Source organism: Ruditapes philippinarum, unplaced genomic scaffold (genome assembly GCF_026571515.1).
Source record: "Ruditapes philippinarum isolate M1 unplaced genomic scaffold, ASM2657151v2 ctg6299_1_1_1_1, whole genome shotgun sequence".
Lineage (NCBI taxonomy): Eukaryota > Metazoa > Mollusca > Bivalvia > Venerida > Veneridae > Ruditapes > Ruditapes philippinarum.
In genome coordinates, this window is record NW_026866369.1 from 75163 (window position 1) to 94321 (window position 19159).

At 32.1% G+C, this 19159-nt stretch overlaps 1 protein-coding gene across 4 annotated transcripts; it reads left to right on the forward strand.

Annotated features, from left to right (window-relative positions):
• The first annotated feature begins 759 nt into the window (after window positions 1-759).
• Window positions 760-18865, forward strand: LOC132732310 (uncharacterized). Of its 4 annotated transcripts, none has more exons than XM_060718703.1 (10): window positions 760-916; window positions 2737-3143; window positions 3815-3948; window positions 4396-4538; window positions 4845-4941; window positions 5643-5810; window positions 7246-7418; window positions 13387-13558; window positions 14524-14714; window positions 17519-18865. In XM_060718703.1, exons 1-10 carry the CDS (start codon window positions 786-788, stop codon window positions 17628-17630), a joined length of 1728 nt encoding a protein of 575 aa, XP_060574686.1. In that variant the 5' UTR covers window positions 760-785; the 3' UTR covers window positions 17631-18865. The 4 variants fall into 4 exon arrangements, with proteins under 4 accessions (XP_060574686.1, XP_060574687.1, XP_060574688.1 ...); XM_060718704.1 differs by having other exon boundaries at window positions 5643-5795; XM_060718705.1 differs by lacking the exons at window positions 13387-13558; window positions 14524-14714 and adding an exon at window positions 12451-12616.
• The last annotated feature ends 294 nt before the right edge of the window (window positions 18866-19159 follow it).

Consider the following 19159-nt stretch of genomic DNA (forward strand, 5'->3'; position numbering starts at 1 on the left):
TGTTTATTCACGGTTATCTCACAATTGATTAGATATTAAATTGAATTAAAATGGTATAATTGTATGAAAATTAAATTTATTCTTAATAAATAAAATGATATAAATGAATATGAATGAATGAATCGGTTGCTTTATAAATATGGTAAATATAAATTATTTATCATCATTATCAGACACAATTATCCTGCATTTCATACAAAGATCATTCATAATGTCATTTATTAAACAAATAAATAGCACCAATTATGTAAATTAAGCACAAGGTTAAAGCACAAATCATCACCAAATGAGTGTAACTCAATGATTATTATATGGTAAAGATCAAACTGAAAACAAACTTAAGTACCAAAACTTCAAGAATTAAATCAATTCAAAATTTATTAGACAATGGGTTAAAACAATAAACATACTCAATCACTATTGAATGTATTTAACATAATCTACATAAATAATTGTTAAACACAAAATAAAAAAAAATGAGGGGTGAAGTGTCTCAATCAAATTTCTTAAAATGAGGGGTGAACTGTCTGAGGGGTGAAGTGTCTGCAAAAAAGGGCCTAGGGTGAAGTGTCTGGGGGGTGAAGTGTCTGTAAGCCAACGAAATATATTGACAAGAAATTAAAGATATATCTCAAATAATGATACATTTCCATCTACAGCAATATATTTCTAATTTTATAATTTATTTTATAGCAAATTCTGTGAAATTATTGATGCTTATAGATTTTGAATATTAAATATTTCGTCTAAATACTTAACCATTTCTTATTACAGTAAACACCAAAATGTCGACTTGGACAAGTCAGTCGCAAATGGAGCAGCCTCTACTTTACGAACCAGGGACTGATCCCAAGGATGCAGATGGCGATGCACACTCGCATAAATCACATCCTATATTTGATGCTATCAAATCTGGGTAAGTAAAGAACGACTTAGTGCAAATATGGCAGAATCTTCTACGGAAAAATGACCGGTCATGTCAAATTATTTTTCCTGTTGGGTCATGCCCTAACAGGTGTATCTTAAACTTAACACATATTCATATAATTCTAAGTTACTACTGCTTGTATATTTCTTTCTTATTTAACATGTTTTTTTTTCTATGTAAAAGTTAAAAGTTTATTCCTCAATAGATAAAATGGTTTGTTGATTTGTCATGTTTGTTGGTTGCTAAGTCTGGATTATTTATATATATTTACAACTTGTTTTACAGATAATATGTAGCCAGATTGTCACAGATCTTTTTGTGTAATTTGAGAATAATAAAGGTTTCATAGTACACCCAACAAAAGTAAAATTATTCCTTGACAAACGAAATTATATTGATTTAATTATTAGATTGCCTAGGTGATGACAAAAAATTGTCAGAAGAACCTAAAAGTTACGAAAAGTAGTCCATACCATTCAGTATTACATATTTGGATTTAATTTTCTTTCACGCGGATAAAATAAATTAATAAACATAGATAACATGTAATGAAAGAAAAAACAACAATTATGTATTTAAATTTTAATGACCTGTATGTTTTCATTTTAATACTAAATAACTAATGTTTTTGTACTGATACCTTGATGCAGGTGTATTACATTTTTGCTTAACAGACGGGATGTGTTTCAAAGTTTTTATAAACTACCTGAGAACCAGAGCAACAGATAAGCTTTAAAAATGAATTGGGTATTACTCCATCCTTTCTTTTGGAATTGGGTATTGGCTCCATTTAATTGGGTATTCAAAAACTCGATACCCTATGATTTCAAGATCAATTGGGTATTCAATTATGAAGATATGAATTTTATGGTTTCAATATCAATAAAATTAAATTTAGATATCTTAACTGTTTTAAAAAGAAAATAGGATTAACAATTTACTAGAACTTTTCACAATTGTTTTATTTTTATATAAAATGCTCATGTTATATTCCATAATATTTTTAACAAGTTCGTTTTCTGACTGATTTTTGATTATTTGCGACTGTTTTGTTTCAAATCATTTTCCCTTTTGTACGACGCCATATTGCTTTTCAAAGCGTCTATTGTTACAGCTGGGACCTACTTATTGACGGTCTCCGCAAAATCAACGGTCTCTGCCGGTCTGTAAAGACCGTCAACCTGAGTAGACAAATTGACGGTCTCATGCTTAGTCGGTCTTTGGAGACCCGGGACCGTGGAAGACCGGAGACCGTTGATTCGTTGGCATTGTTACGGGAATATTCGGATATCGTGCATATCGATATAATTTGTCCAAAACTACGAGTGTAACTGTAAGACAGATTAATTTTGCGGTGATGAAAATGACAATACGCACGGGTTTTTAAGACAATTGCGTGTTTTAATTTTTTTAATGGGTTTTGATACGCATTCTTAAAAAATCAATTGCGTATTTTACAAAATTAATTGCGTAAATACGCAAATACGCACCTTATCTGTTGCTCTGTGAGAACACTTAAAAGTAGAAAAGGATCAATCCTGAAGTCTTTGTGTTAATCAGCAATACATCTGACATATATAAGTTAAAGGTCCCACACCCATTTAATATTCTTTCATTTTCAATACAACTTCACAAGTTCTTATTTTCTTAAAGAAATAGCTCATCTATTACATTGTAGTTACTAAAGATGCCTTCAGTAAGTTACTAATAACAGGTATTGTAAATTTTTGCCTTGTAAAATATAACTGGTAAAATATAAGGTACATTGTTTGTAGATGCATTTCAAATGGATATTTTGTATGTTTTAGGATGTTGGTTCCAGTTCAGGCCATTGTTGAGCAAGAGGGGCCAGATATTCTGTCAATGAGAGATGAAAAGGGACACACGCCAGCCCATTGGGCTTGTTTAGGGGGACATACTGCTATACTTAGATATGTACTTGAACATAAGGCACCAGTGAATGAACCGAGTAACAATGATCTTGGTGCTCGTCCCATACACTGGGCATGTGTGAATGGGCATATAGCTATCACAGACATTCTTATTCAAGCTGGTGTTAGTTTAGACATTACTGACAATAAGGGTTGTACACCATTGATTGTGGCAGCTCAGTATGGACAGACAATGTTAGCTGGATATCTAATGGGTAAAGGTGCCAGGTTACAAATGGTAGATAGAGATGGAGACACAGCACTTCATTGGGCTGCATTCAAAGGTAATTGTTGTACTATAAAAATCTTACAGTATAAATAATAATACACTGGCTGCCAGTGCAGACCATAATATCTAGCTTGAAGGTAACTGTTTAACAGTTACATGTACCTGAATGCTACATATAGATTAATAGTATGGGCTGGTACCCGAAGGACGAATATTTTGATCTGAACTGCAAACACATGTCAGATATTAATACTTTGTATAATGATTTACTGCAATAAAACATTTTTTCATGGAATTTGAGACCGCCTCCGTGGTCGAGGGGTTAGAGTCGATGACTTCTAATCCAGTTACCTCTCTGGCGTGGGTTCGATCCCCGGGAGATGCTTTGGTAGTTTAGCGCGGAGGAAGGTAGTCTAGTACTGGTGTAACTCTCCAGGAACGATGGTTAGGAAACTACCCGCCTATATGACTGAAATACTGTTGAAAAAGGAGTAAAATGAAGCAAACAAACAAAATCATGGAATTTGATGTCATTTCATTCATAATAGTAATAAAATAATATTATAGAAAATAATGTAATAATCCTAAGCTGCAATTCATTCATAAAAAGTAAGCTGCACTTTATTCATAAATTTTATTAAAGGGCAATTGAAGGATAATAGATTCAATTATTATTATATTGTTGTTACTAGAATTTATGAAATGTGTGATGTAAATTTCTTACAGGAAAATCAGAGTTGATGAGATTGTTGATTTATTCTGGGTTTAACCCACGTCAGAAAGACAACTTCGGTCAAACTCCTCTACATTTGGCATGTATAAATGGTGACCTTACTAGTGTTAGAGAGTTATGTGAGCAAGTAAGTGTGTATAGTAATATATAGTTTTAATTGGCTAGATAAAATATTATAAATATATCGGTTTGCATTAAAAAAATTAAGATGCTTTTTATGTTAAATGGATACAAAATAAAACTGAGAAATTGATAGTTGCTATTGCCTTTTGGGAATTCTGTGTATTTCTAAAAAAATATTTTTTTGTTACAACATATTAAAAACATATATAACTTTGTTTTGACATTGCAATGAATGTTTATGAACTTTCATTTTAGCAGGCTATAATAATGTGATAATTTGAATTTTGAACCATCTTATGTTATAGTACATGTAATTGGTTTTAAAAGGACCAGTATTATAACTCCTACATTATCTTTTATGCGTTTTACAACTGGCAGTAGTTTGTTGTTGTTTTTTCACGTACATAGAAGCTATTTAGATTCAGCTAGAGAAAATATATATATCTTGTAGGATGGTGTAGAGTTAGGCTTGCCTGATAAGAATGGGAAGACCCCACTGATGTTGGCTACAGGGCGTAAACATATAGCTGTCATAGATTATCTGAAAGCTGAGCTCAAACAGAAAACTAGTTTTATGCCAAAAATAGATTTTTGGTAAGCATTTTAATGTATCAGTGTACATTTATGAAATATTGGATGTGTAATTCTGACTGCATGTGATATTTTAATGACAATTAAGTCTTATGACTAAGTATGATGAAAGTTAATTTCAACTTGTGCTAGATTCTTTTTTTCTTTGACTGTTAAAAATAAGATTAACTAAAAGTTGACTGTTTTCATGCATTTTGGATCTTTAACTTCCAGTATTGCAATTTTTACATAGCTTAGTCATTAGTATATTTTGGTGCACATTTATAATAAGTGACTGTATACAAAAATTTTTTTTTTTGCTTCTGACAGGTCAATAGTATTTGGTCCACCTGGAAATAGTAAAGGTCCATTGTTATTCTTCTTCTGTAATCTCCTGTTGTGGGGGTACCCCATGTATATAATCAAGGTAAGTGTTATCTTTTACCCAGAAGTGTTCAAAATTCTATATAACTGTTCTTTGTCTTTAACTTGTAGTTTTCTTTGAAATGTATAAGTAACTGTATTGTAAAGTTTTATTTATAATACTGATAATTTTATGATACACATGAAACAGAAATTATGTATAATGAACATGATTGATAGTTATATGATGTAAGAAGTTAAATACTTTGTATAAGCGTTATATTGTAACAGTCTACAACTTCTGTTTAAGTCATATATACTTATTGCTGATATAGTCACATGATGCAAACTGAAAAAACATGTAGTCACATGACACAAACTGAAATACATGCTATGATGTAGTCACATGACACATACTAAAACAGTCACATGACACAAACTGAAAAACATGTTGCCACCTGACACAAACTGATAGTCACCTGACACAAACTGAAATATATGTAGTCACATGACAGAAACTGAAATAGTCCCCTGAGACAAACTGAAATAGTTACGTAACACAAACTGAAATAGTCACATGACACAAAATGAAATAGTCACATGACACAAACATCAAGCTCAAGTTCACTTTGAAAATGTCTTAAATTTAATGTATGCCAATAATGCACATATATAATCTTCAAGAATTAGTTGTTAGTGACTCTCTCACATATACAGACACACTGCTAGTTAATGATATATCTTTTAATATTTGTAATATTTCAGTGCCTACCATACACCTGGTATGACCTACAACTGGTACACACTGTGTTCTTCTTCATGAATGTAGTCATGTGGTTTTGCCTATTCCACTGCAGTACGACGGATCCCGGCTACCTTCCTCGTAACATACCAGAATATGATATGGCTATAAAACAGGTAGATTATAACAAGGTATCTACTTCTTTATGACGGAAGAGATAACCAGAGCTTTTATTTATAACATTTAACTTTAATATAATATGCACTGATAATTATATAAAAGGGGTTATAATTTCCCATTTTTCGCATGTATGACATATCATACAAGATTGGTATCTGCATAAGGAAGGAGTAAAACTATTAATAGTGTTGGAGCACCACAATATATGCTGAATTCCTGTACATTCCAGAAGGACGTCTGAATGATTAAATGCTAAAATCGTGCCTTTTCACCGGCATAACTGCACTTTATAATGGCTAGCTTATATCCTCGGGCCGATTTAAAAACTATCATGAATGAATCGCAGAAAAAAATGATATTTTAAAAAGTGATATTTTTCTACTTTTATATTCTTATGGTCTGTAGCATAAACTAATGGTATGGTATGTGTTTATTCCATTCAATAATAAATTTTGAGGGAAAACTGTTCACTATCCAATCTCGGTTCATTTTGGATGGCAGAATTTTAAAATGCTATATGTTTGCATTCTAACATAAACTTTTCACCGCCTCAGCTAACTGCATGACAGCTTATTTGAAACATCCAGGGTCTTTATATTTGAAAGACCCTGAAACATCTTAGCTAATGCTATAACCTTTACCCTGCTTTGCTTTAAATTTTGAACAGTCCATTCAAAGTACATTGTATAAGGATTACAATATTAAAATATTAGGCTACTGACAGTATAGAGCCTGGTCAGACTACATTGATGTGTAGTCTGGACTGGCTCTATATTTGTGGCAAAGACTTATCAATTTCATTTCTAGCAGATTGAAGGATTATATATTCTCATTGTTTACTTTCTGAAATGTTAAACACTTTGGTGGCAAGCTTTAATGGGTGAAGTATTTGTTTTACATTGTATACTATTCTATATTTACTTACTATATTTATATTTTATGAAATGCATGTTGACAGGTTAAAGAAGACCTTTGTAATATAATCAGGTGTAAAAACACCTCTGTTATAATGGAATGTACTTTTAATTCAAGCTACAACAGTGGTGCAATGGAACTGTGTATGACAAAAATAATATATTTTATCAAATCGTTCCCTTTCTTTTGATGGTGTTGGGGTACAAAGTGTTTTAAGAACTCTTTCTTACTTCAGCTATAACTTTCAATGAAAATGACTGTTTTAACATTTTTGAGAAAAAAAATAACAAGCTGTTATTTCAAATGTATTTAATGCAAATGTTTCCACTAGAAATTCATTGATGCATAACATAAATAGAATTATCGAATGAAAGGTCTTATCAGAACAAAAATAAATAGGTTCAGGTTGTGAAGAAAACTTTTGATACCAGATTTGATGAGAATTATTGAAGTATGGTACTTTATGACAACTTTGCTATTGTCTTCATTTTGAATGGTTTGCTGAACTTTTTACTTTACAAAACAATTTAGGTTGCTCATTTTGATGAATGGAAGCAGGGAGATAACCCATTGAGTAGACTGTGTCATACGTGTAGAACGGTTAAACCGCTGCGGTCAAAACATTGTAAAGTTTGTAACAGATGTGTGAAAGTATTTGATCATCATTGTCCCTATATATACAACTGTGTTGGAGTAAACAACAGGTATGTAGAAATCCTTTTACATTTATTTGTATATATTTGTTTAAACTTAGAATTTATCGAGTGGCTTACTCAGACAGCTTGTTGGTGTAGTATTAAAGTGATGTACCTGGTGCTCCAGATTAAGGTACTGGTTAACAAAATAAAGTTGATGTGTCAAAGTTTGTTGGTATTTTACTCTAATAAAACTTATGGTATGCTTGAACAAAACTGTCTTGTTTCTGGTTTTCTGACTGCCTCAGAATTGTGTAATTAATCTTATACATTTCATTATAATTTCAAAATTGTTGTCAAAGTATTAGAGATATTGATACTATGTTTTTATTTCTTTAATGAAAATCCAAATATTATTTATCGAGAAGACCAGAAATAGACAATCTTTTCAGCCTTGACATTGCAATGTAGGAAGTAGAAATGCTTTTAAAAGGAGTAGATAGCTAAATCAATCTGGATTGCAAAAATTATTGTTTATTTTTCTTGTTATCAAGCATGTATTATAGAAATGTTACATTTGGTGGAGATCTTTCAATTTATATTAGGATATCTTGCAATGTTGGTTGGAGATCGATGGTTTTACCAATATGCCTGGTAGGATGAATGAAGGGCACTTAAAGGTCATTGACCATAATGGTTGTAATTTGAATTCTATATTAACTTGGCAAGAAATTATGTTATATACATGTGTTATTTGAAAGCCAAGGATTTCATTATGTTTGAAACAAGTTAGGTCATTTATTAAGATAGGTAGGTATATGAATACTGGCCGAAGGGTTTGTAAAAGAAATCAGCTGTACATGGGTAGCCCAAAACCTGTTGCTGGGTTTTAAACACTGTTTTCCAAAGCATAATGAAACCTCTGAAAAGCATGATTTATTGATTCATGTATTATATCATTATGTGTTTGCTCTGGGCAGTTTGAGAAATCCTGTCAATCCTTAATCTTCTTTCAAACTGCAAGAATATACTGCTTACTAAAACCCCAGATTTCACAACCAGCATATTTGAATGTTTATTTGTGCCGCATCACGACAAAACCAACATAATGCGTTTGCGACCAGCATGGATCCAGACCAGCCTGCGCTTCGCGCAGTCTGATCAGAATTCATGCTGTTCGCTTACAAACCCTATAACAAGAAGAGAAACTGATAGCGAACAGCATGGATCCTGATCAGACTGCGCAGATGCGCAGGCCAGGCTGGTCTGGATCCATGCTGGTCGCAAACCCATTATGTTGGTATTGTCGTGACGCGGCTCATTTGTGTATATGTATCCCAGAAATCTAGTGCAGTTAAAACTTTGCCTTGCATGATGTTTTGTCAGGGGATATGTTAAATTTGGGTTAATTACTTGGTTATTTTATATAAAATGGAAAGGGCGAAGTATTACAAATAAACCCAAGGAATTAAGTTTAAAAATCCCAGCCAAGCTCAATTTCACAATCTTTTTAACCTTTTTTTATACTGCATGTTTCATTTCTTACAAAACTTTTGCCTCTGTAAATCATTTCAAATATTTAATGACAAAAATAGTCAGCTGTTAATTTTACAAAATTTTTTTATTTTAAATGATATCTGTTATAAAGAGGCAAAGGTTTATTTGGTGTAAGGGAAGATATGCTATTGTTTATAGAGGATAAGCATTTGATATAATTAACAGATTTAAATACTCATATTTTCTTACTTACTGGTATAGTCATATTCAGTTAGAGCATGATTTACTACAAACAGTTTCCTGCTTAGAAGCCAGCAATTTATTTACAGGCTGGTCACCAAGAAAATTAAATGTTTTAGCAATTTATTACTATTAAAGTACATTGTTATTAGTAAATGGCAGTTACATGTCTAAGCATTGGCCTGAAATTGTCTGCTTCCACAATTGAATGTTTTAGACCATTCATAAATGCTGCTTTTTCGTTGTAGTTGAAACTGTATTATATAAATACAAAAGAAATTTGGAATTTGTGTAAAAAAAAAGATGTATATAATCAGTTCAATAGAAACAAACACTTTTTTTAGCTTTCAACAATTTCTTTTCTTCAGAAAAAATTGAAGTTTAATTATACCAAATGACGCTACTTTTGTAATTTTTGTAAAAAATGATAAAATTACGCAGCCATCAGAAAGGCAACTTGCTTCAGTTTGCCTCGGACTAACATTTGCACAATCATATGCTTATTCTCTTATGTTTACTGTTGATTTTCTCCCTTACTTTGCTTTGCTTGTTCTCCCTTTCTTTGCTTGTAGATCTAAATTGTTAGTATGTAACTGAAAAAGTGAAAATTGAATGTGACTTTAATGAAAAAAAAGTTTGAAAAATGCATCTGTTGAAATTGTTACCTCCCTTAATTTAAGTTACTGCGAATTCACTTATATTCGTGGGCATGAAATTTCGTGGTTTTATCAAAACCGGCATTTTCGTGGGTTCTTAAATTCGTGAATTTTCGTTTTCTTGTTAAAAAAAATTCAGTAACCTAATGCAAACTAATCTTAAACTTAACTGCCGAACATTTTTACTTACAACGTGTACATATCTTTACTTGTCACACTGCGCTTGTCAATAAATTTAATCCTTGCCTCTGGGCATATTAACTCTAATATAGCACAGTAATGTTACTGCCGATAATTGACTGCAATTAACACATTTATGTGACATGATATGCACCTCCATTGGACACACTGACCCTGTAATTCGCCGATGTAAACATCGCATAATTTATACGACACCTGACAGGTTTTAACCAGCGAGTTTAAAAGTTTACACCCTGAATTGGTCTTAACATATTTGACAGTAACTACACGCAACGTCACAGCGACTGTGTAAATTTACATGCATATCAATTAGTCTCGGTAAATAACACGAGTATATGTGAATCTTGTAAAAGTCGGTGGCGTCTTTGATGTTTACGGAATAGCATTCGCACAAATACAGATTAAAATTCATATAAACTGGATCATTTAAAAACGACAAAAGAATGTACAATAAATCTGTTTTAGGGATCGTATTTTTTATAGTTTTGTGTACTTACGACATTAATATCAAAGATTTCTTTTTAATTAATAAGAGCAAACTGACAATTTTTATTAGCGATAATTATAGCACTGCCTGGGTTCCCATATTTACTCGATTATGTCAAGTATTCTTGTTTCTAGTAGACTACAACAATAAAGTATGTATATGTGACATTTGTGACAGTAAATTGAGGACTTTATATAATCGAGTTTTCTTTCAAGTTTCTTTAATATTGCAAACGGATTTAATATGTCACTAACCTGATTATCTGTCTGTATTTACATCCATTTCACGAAATATCGGCCGGAAAAGAGCCGACACATGTTTGTAATATATAGAACAGAGACTGGGTAAGATGTATTTGTTGGGATAAAAGTTCGTCGGATCTTAAATTCGTGGATTGACCTACCCACGAAAACCACGAAAATTCGTGCCCCACGAATAATAATGATTTTACAGTATATTCGCTTTAAAATAACTTTCTGTATACAGATAACAGCATGCTCTAATTATATCATCCATGTGTATCTGTGTAGTGTTTCTTAGATGATCACTTGCTTGATATATGCAAATTTATAACTTGACTTTTCAGATAATAGTAAGAGCTATTATTATGGCACTTTTTGAACGGAAAAATCTTACATTATCAAGGCAAAATTTTTTTTAACATTATCAAGGCTCTTGTTTTACTATCAAGCACTGAGAATAGTCAAGCACGCTATCCTACTGACAGCTCTTGTTCTTCTCATTTTCTTTACTGTCATACCTGCTTTTATAATTCAGATGCATGTAATCTCCTGACTACATGAAATCCTAAAACATTATCAAACATTCATATTTGTATTATACAGATTCTACTTGATCAGTTACAATCTTAAGTACTTAACTTAGTTTGCTAGAATCATGTTCATGTTTTTTTGGTGGTAGATTGCATGTAAACAAGTTTGAATGCATTACACTGCATGTTTACTTGCATTAAAGCTTACCCTACTAAATTTACATAATGAATTCAACCTGTTTTGAATTAGGAACTATTCTTTGTTAATTGAAGGGATATCATAATCAAAAGGATAAAATTGAGCAGTTAACTATAAACTTTTGTTTTCTGTCATGGCATTGCTTGAACTAGTGTAGTACAGGCACATGTGTAAATTTAGAGCCCGTTTTTAGCTAGAAAAAAAGTTTAGAACCTTTGGAAATGGTGAAAAATACTGGTTTATAAATCAATATAATCATATTTAAGGTAATGCATCCAGCATAAGCTCATGAAAACAACTGGCATATTTTAGAACTAACAATATTATACAGATAATATTATCACCTTAGTGCAGTAATGGGTTAACTCCTATTAGATTATATAAGGAGTTAGCCTGTTACTGCACTAAGGTGACAAATTATAAGGGTTAGTACAATAACCATAAACAATGAAATATTTTATTTTGGTTTTAAAATTTATGAACAAATCTGTAAAATAAACGAAGCTTGCCAAATTTATTTGAGCTTTTAAAGGATGGAGTACCTCAAGAATTTAGAGAACTAGTATGTAATGATCGTGTTTTTATCAGAGTTTCTGTAAGAGAGAAATATAGATCGACAAATTTTCAGTTAAATGGGTCATTTCGGTGGATACAGTCAGGCTTAGAGTTAAATAGCAAAAATCTTGAGAACAGTTGATGGTCAGAATAGGACAAAACAAAATTTTAAAGAAATTGTATTTTTGTTATGTAAAAACATGTTTTTTGTGTGTGAAGAAAGTAAAATCTAGCAAACATTTTAGTTAGCAGTTAGATTATCTTTAACTTGCATTAATAAATGTTGACAAAGTTAGATTTATCTCTCTTCAACAAAGTTATTGACTTACAGAAAATCTGATGACCATATTTCACGTAACAGTTTTTTCTCTCATTTTAATCACAATCATTTTGTTTTCCCCATATATAATCACATCTCTGTTTTTATGAATAAATAACAATGACCAGATAATTAGAGACATAATAAATTGACTGGTGCCCTGCTCTCGTTGTAGGCACTGGTTTCTGGGTTTCGTATGCAGTGTGCTCGTCAACGTTTATATCACAGACTACCTCTGCTACCACCTTCTTAACGAGTTTGGCTGGGACTGGGTTGTTGTCGTCGGGTCATGCGAGGCCGGTATCTTAACTTTTGCGGTCACGGGTTTGAGTTGTATGATGGTAAGCCAGAAAATGCCCGTTTAAAGTGATTAAGTTAGTTCACATAGAGTTGTTCCCCCATTCCTAGTACATTGTGCTCAGTTTATACCAGTTGGTTTTTGTGGGATTCTAAATTAAGGTAATTAAAATGTTGGATTTTCTCTACTTCGGCTCTGTTTTCAGATGTTTGAATATTGTTTGGGGGTCTTTTGAGTTATTTTCAATAAAAGCATCATGCATAGTGTATATGGATGTATATGGGGGACTGCTCTATTGTAAACTATTGACAGAACTTGAAGTTGCGGAGAAGCAGAAAGCTTTGTGGGTCCAAAAAAATTAAACATAGATTTGGCCACATCCATAGCTTGATGTAAAACTGTTTGCATCTCCTTCATCATGTACAAAAGTGTACAACATTTACAAATGAAGTCCTTCTGGTATACTCTTCAGCTTCAAGGTCTGTACTGTATATGTTGGAAGTTTAAGCATCTGATAAATGATGCTTATGCTTTCTTTAGATAAGAAGACTCAAGTTGATTGCATTATTTTTGCATTAAATTCAAAAATTCCTTCAGTAATTGAATGGGATTATAGATTGAGGTAAATGAATGTAAGGATTTATTTTATTCCTTCAGCTGCCGTAACAGTCTGGACTATCAAAAATTTAATTAATGATAACTGAACTGTATATGCATCTATGTAAAAAAGTATGCAATCAGTTTGAATTAGCTTGAATTGTGTATAATGGTGTGTTCTTTAATTAGGGGAATCTGTTGAATTTGTTATTTCAGAGTTACATTTACAATATTCTGCTATACAGTGATGGTTAACGGAGCTTTAACCATCTTTCTCAGTCTGTACACATTGAGAGTTACAGACGAGGAGTGGAACATTGTTTATATGTTCTATATGGCTGTCGGCATCTTCTTCGAGGGAGTTTCTAGCTACGTGTTTCTTACTATGGTATGTACTCCATTTTATTTTTTTCAAGAATTTCAAGGGCACATACCGCCTCCGTGGTCGAGGGGTTAGAGTCGATGACTTCTAATCCAGGTACCTCTCTGGCGTGGGTTCGATCCCCGGGAGATGCTTTGGTAGTTTAGAGCGGAGGAAGGTTGTCTAGTACTCGTGTAACTCTCCAGGAACGATGTTTAGGAAACTACCCGCCTATATGACATTAATTTATGCCTCTGAAAGGAAAATTATTTCCTTCTTTAGAAAGGGCAAAATTGAGTTTTATTGTGTGTAAAAAGTTGTTTCAGAGCATTTTATATGCTTATCACCTAAAGAAAGTGGAGTTGAATGTGGTGTTATTTGTTATGAAAGTAGAAAAATGTGAAAGAACTAGTAATTTGACTTCCATCCACTATACCTCTATTAATTGCCAAAAAGTAGCAGAAACAAAAGATGGTTCTTGTATATGGCCAACAAGCAACATTTTGAAACTGGAACAGGCCATAAAAAAATAAAAGATTTTGAGAAATACGTATAAAAGCATTTCTGAGATATAATGAGCCTTTAAAAATTACTGAAGTATAAAGCATATAGTTTATCATAGTTTATTGATGTTATGCTAAAGACAAATTTCAACAGTAGCAATGGTTGAATGCTGCATTAAAATATTGCTGAACAATTTCTTTAGAGTCTATACATGAGCAAGACATTATCTTGAGTCGTATTAAGTACAACTTGAATGCATCTAATTGGCTGATCCACATATGTCTGAAGAAAACTGTTTGTAAAGCTGAATCCTGGCTGGTCATAGATACTTCATCTTTTACTCAAAGGCTAGCACGCCTAGTTTTCATTTTCTTTTCTTTTAACACCAATATAAGTTCAGTAAATTTGCTGTTTGTAATATGTATTACTGAAAATATACTAAACTAATAATTATTCTAGCCTCAAAGTTTTTCTTCTTTTTCTTTCAGATATATTTGTCAGTGGTTAACCTTACAACGAACGAGTACATAAACTACAAGCGCTACAAACATTTCAAGGACAAGGACGGCAGCTTCAAAAACCCCTTTGATTCTGGCTGGAAATTTAATGTCCTCGAGTTCTTTAAGATCATTCCCCAACCTCCGGAATTTCTTGATCCTGATGATTATAATGAGACTCCGTAATATATATGTCTATATTATACAAAATATTGAAAATGTTTCTATGGAAACAGCATATTGCTAACATTAATGATATTATAACTATTTTCATTTCAGCGGGATTCAACTTTAAATTATTTGATTTTATTTGTAACATATTTAAGTTTAATTATTATATAGAGTTTAGAGAAAGGTAGATGTCACTTTTGGTATAATGTGAGTTATAGATTTAGATGAAATGAAATCGGATAAAATTGGCTATACTTTTTTTATAATAAGAAAAGAATAGTTAAATTTGATAACATAGATCTGGCATTTTTATTCTCCTCTTTTTGGTTTTCTAAAATATAGAAATTTAGTCTTAATGATATTTTTATGCCCCCCTTCGAAGAAGAGGGGGTATATTGTTTTGCTAATGTTGGTCCGTCTGTCTGTCGGTCCGTCGGTCTGTCCGTCGGTAGACCACATGGTTTCCGCTGATTATCTTGAAAAGCGTTTATCACAAAGTCTTCATATTTCACATAGTGATTGGTCATAACTAGTAGATGACCCCTATTGATTTTGGGGTCACTAGGTCAAAGGTCAAGGTCACAGGGACCTTAAAATGTCAAAATGGTTTCCGCTGATTATCTTGAAAAGTATGTATCACAAAGTCTTCATATTTCACATAGTGATTGGTCATAACTAGTAGATGACCCCTATTTTGGCGTCACTAGGTCAAAGGTCAAGGTCACAGGGCCTTAAATGTCAAAATGGTTTCCGCTGATTATCTTGAAAAGTATGTATCACAAAGTCTTCATATTTCACATAGTGATTGGTCATAACTAGTAGATGACCCCTATTGATTTTGGGATCACTAGGTCAAAGGTCAAGGTCACAGGGGCCTTAAATGTCAAAAGGGTTTCAGCTGATTATCTTGAAAAGTTTTCATCACAAAGTCTTCATATTTCACCTAGTTATTGGTCATAAGTAGAAGATGATGACCTCTATTGATTTTGGGGTCATTAGGTCAAAGGTAATTGTCACATGGGCCTTAAATGTCAAAATGGTTTCCGTTGATTTTTCCATAATTGAACACTTCCATGTACCCATTTTTGGCAAGTTTCTGTAATAAAATTACCAATTATGTGAGTCAATGGCTAGAAAGGGGGGTATATGTGTCGTTCGACATTCTTGTTGTGTTTAATGTTGTAAAGTCATGATATCTGATTACATTTGAATTTATTCCCATGTCATATGAATAAGTAGAAACTCTTTTACTTACAATATACCTTCCATATTATTGTTTCTTGGGAACCTTTTACTTACCATATACCTTCCATATTAATGCCCCATGGGAACATAGAAATTCGTCTATAGGGGGCATAAAAAAGGGTGAAGTGCATTTATATGGGGTATAAGGTATTTGTATTTATTTATGAATCTATTTCTATAATTGTTTACATGTATTATGACTAGTAGAAAGTTCATCTGTCAATTTATTTTAACGTTTTAATCAGTAAAAAGTTTTTTGGTTAGAATTCCGCCTTGGATCACTTTGGATTTATTTCATGTGAGTAAGCTAGATTACAGTAGGTTGGTGGATCTACTCTGGGTTCAAGAATGCATGGAGGGTCTTTCTCCACCAGTAAAGCTGGAAAATCTTGCACTCAGAGTTATTTAAGTGCCTTAGACTTAAGAATCGTCAGACGACATTGAACTTAAACTGTTTATGGACCTAGATGGTTCACTTTTACAGCAACATTTTCATTGATTCAAATTGTTAATGTTTCCGCCATCTTTACAAGAGAATTTGGCATATTTTTTTGTGGACAAAAACTGGTTAATATAAGTACAAAATCCAGAAACACTTGTTAGGAAAATGCATGATGGTGTATGATTCAAATACTGAATTACACATGCATTACTGAATTACAAAATAAAAAACCATCAGTCGATGATTACTGTGCTAGGGTGCAGGAATAGGTTAAATACAAGCAATAGATAAATGATGTGATAATATACTGAAACAAAAAAGAAACCGCCTCCAAGTTTGAATGTAGATATGTTAGTACAGTTTTTCAATCCTTTTGAAACTCTATTTTTACGTTGAATAAACATATCGGGCTTTAATACAGGGATTAGCTGACCGATTTTGCAAACAAAACTAGTTTTACAAGCTACTACATGTAAATATGTGGTACCCTTGAACAACTGGCACATACTTTGCGAAAGTTTCTTTTTTGGTTCAGTATAGTTTTATGTATCATTATAGTTAAAAATGGATGTGTATATTTATTGATATCACTTTCTTGTAGCCTAAAGTAATCCTTGAATAGCTAAAATGGGTTATTTTTTTTATACATTTTGTAAAGTGTTAGTTGTAATTGATTTTTGAAAGAAACATTAAATTTGGCAATTTTGGACTATCATTTGTCAGTGAAAAACTGAAAATATAAAATTATGGCCTTTATTAATCAAATGCAAGATGATATTGGTTTTATGTGATTCATTTTGAATGTCTGCTTGATTTCCAAATGTTCTTTTGCAACACGCATTTTTCTATGCATATGAGATTAAATTACCCATTTTAGACTATAAAGGAAAAGTTAAAAATATGTTTGACATTGTTTTTGACCTTGACTTGTGTTATTGACCTTGACTTGTGTTTTTTACATTGACTTGTGTTTTTGACCTTTACTTGTGTTATTGACTTGTGTTTTTTACCTTTACTTTTGTTATTGACCTTGACTTGTGTTATTGACCTTGACTTGTGTTTTTGACTTTGACTTGTGTTATTGACCTTGACTTGTGTTATTGACCATGACCTTGTGTATATTTTCAGGCTTTCCACGCTTGTAACAACATTACAGTCAATGAGAGAATCAATCATAAACGATATGGCTACCTTAAAGATGGAAAGGGACAGTTCTACAACCCCTTTAGCCGAGGTGTAGTGAAAAATCTGAAGGAATATTTCCACCTAATCCGTCCATTTGAGGAGAGAGACGTCGAGTTATTAAATATTAGAACTGTTTGAGGTTATTTTTTGTACATACACCAGTATTTGAACTTTATTAAATTGTGTCTTAACGTTAACAGGGGAGATAAGTTACATACTAGATTGGTATGAGGGAAATTATAAGGAAAGAGAAATGAAAGCTGGGTGCAGTGTTTCACTGTCTCGGTGCATTTTGCCGTGGTTAGAAATTTTGAAATGTGTAGGATAGGTGAGTGTGGCGTTAATAACAGGCTGTGAGTGGAAGAGTTATTCCATCATGAATTGTGTTTTATAATTTGTGACAAGAATATTGTGACTTATGTTATAATGAATTGTATTCTTGTTATTGTCACCTAAGTACAGCTGCTGTTGTCCATTTATCACAACATTTCATATAAAAGTTATTCAGTTTTAATATAATGCATTGATCATAATAATAATTTGTCATCTTAGTGCAATAGATGGTGAACTATAAATGAATTTAGAAGGCCCTAACCTATTAATGCACTAAGGTGACAATATATTCAGTGTTAAGAGATTTATTTATAAACAGAAACACTTCTGCTTCACCCATCTATTATAAACAGATATACAGAATATTTGTTATATTATTACACAATCTCCTGCTAATTCAAATGGCTTGCAAACAATGTTTTTTCCCCCCATTGTTTGAACATGATCATCAATAAACTTTCACTGTTTGTCATTTCATGTTTTTTTAAGGTTTGTTCAAAATTATACTTATTTTCATACAGTTTTATTATTTATTGTAACAAAACAATTAGGGGATCAATCTCGCCTGGCATATTTCTTTATAAAGAATTGTGTGTTTAAATTAAACAGCAAAGAAACAGTTTAATGTTTGCATTGTTTAAAATAATCATGTTACCAACACTACTTAATATTAACTCTTTATATACTTTAATAAGCTTGTTCCTTTAATCAACAAATCTGAATTATATCCCTCAATTATGTTAACATAAATTATATTTTGTCACATTAGTGCAGTAATAGGTTAACCCCTAATAAAATTCAATAGGAGTTAACAGGTTATTGCACTAAGGTGATTTGTTATGAAATTATGGTATTTTATGTGCTGACATTCCAGTTTGCACAGTCTGTGATAGAATTGAGAAAATAAATTATTAACGAGTGTTGAATTGCTCTGCCTTGTTCATATGGGCATTGACAACAAAAACATTTAAAAAACAAACTTGAAATTAAAATTGATTCCTGGGTAAAAGTCTTGAATAATGTAGGTTTTAAAATTAAATGTGATGTGTTCACATTATATTTGATAAATATGCCTTGATTAAAATGCTTGTTTGTAGAAATGTAACTTATTCATCATCTAGTAATGAATCTGCAGTTTACAACATTGAATCAAGGGGATTAATTTAGTATGGCAGACAAACATTTTGATGTATTTCATTTCATTTACATTCTACACTTTTCATTTATAGTTTTGATAATTTTCATGCTGAG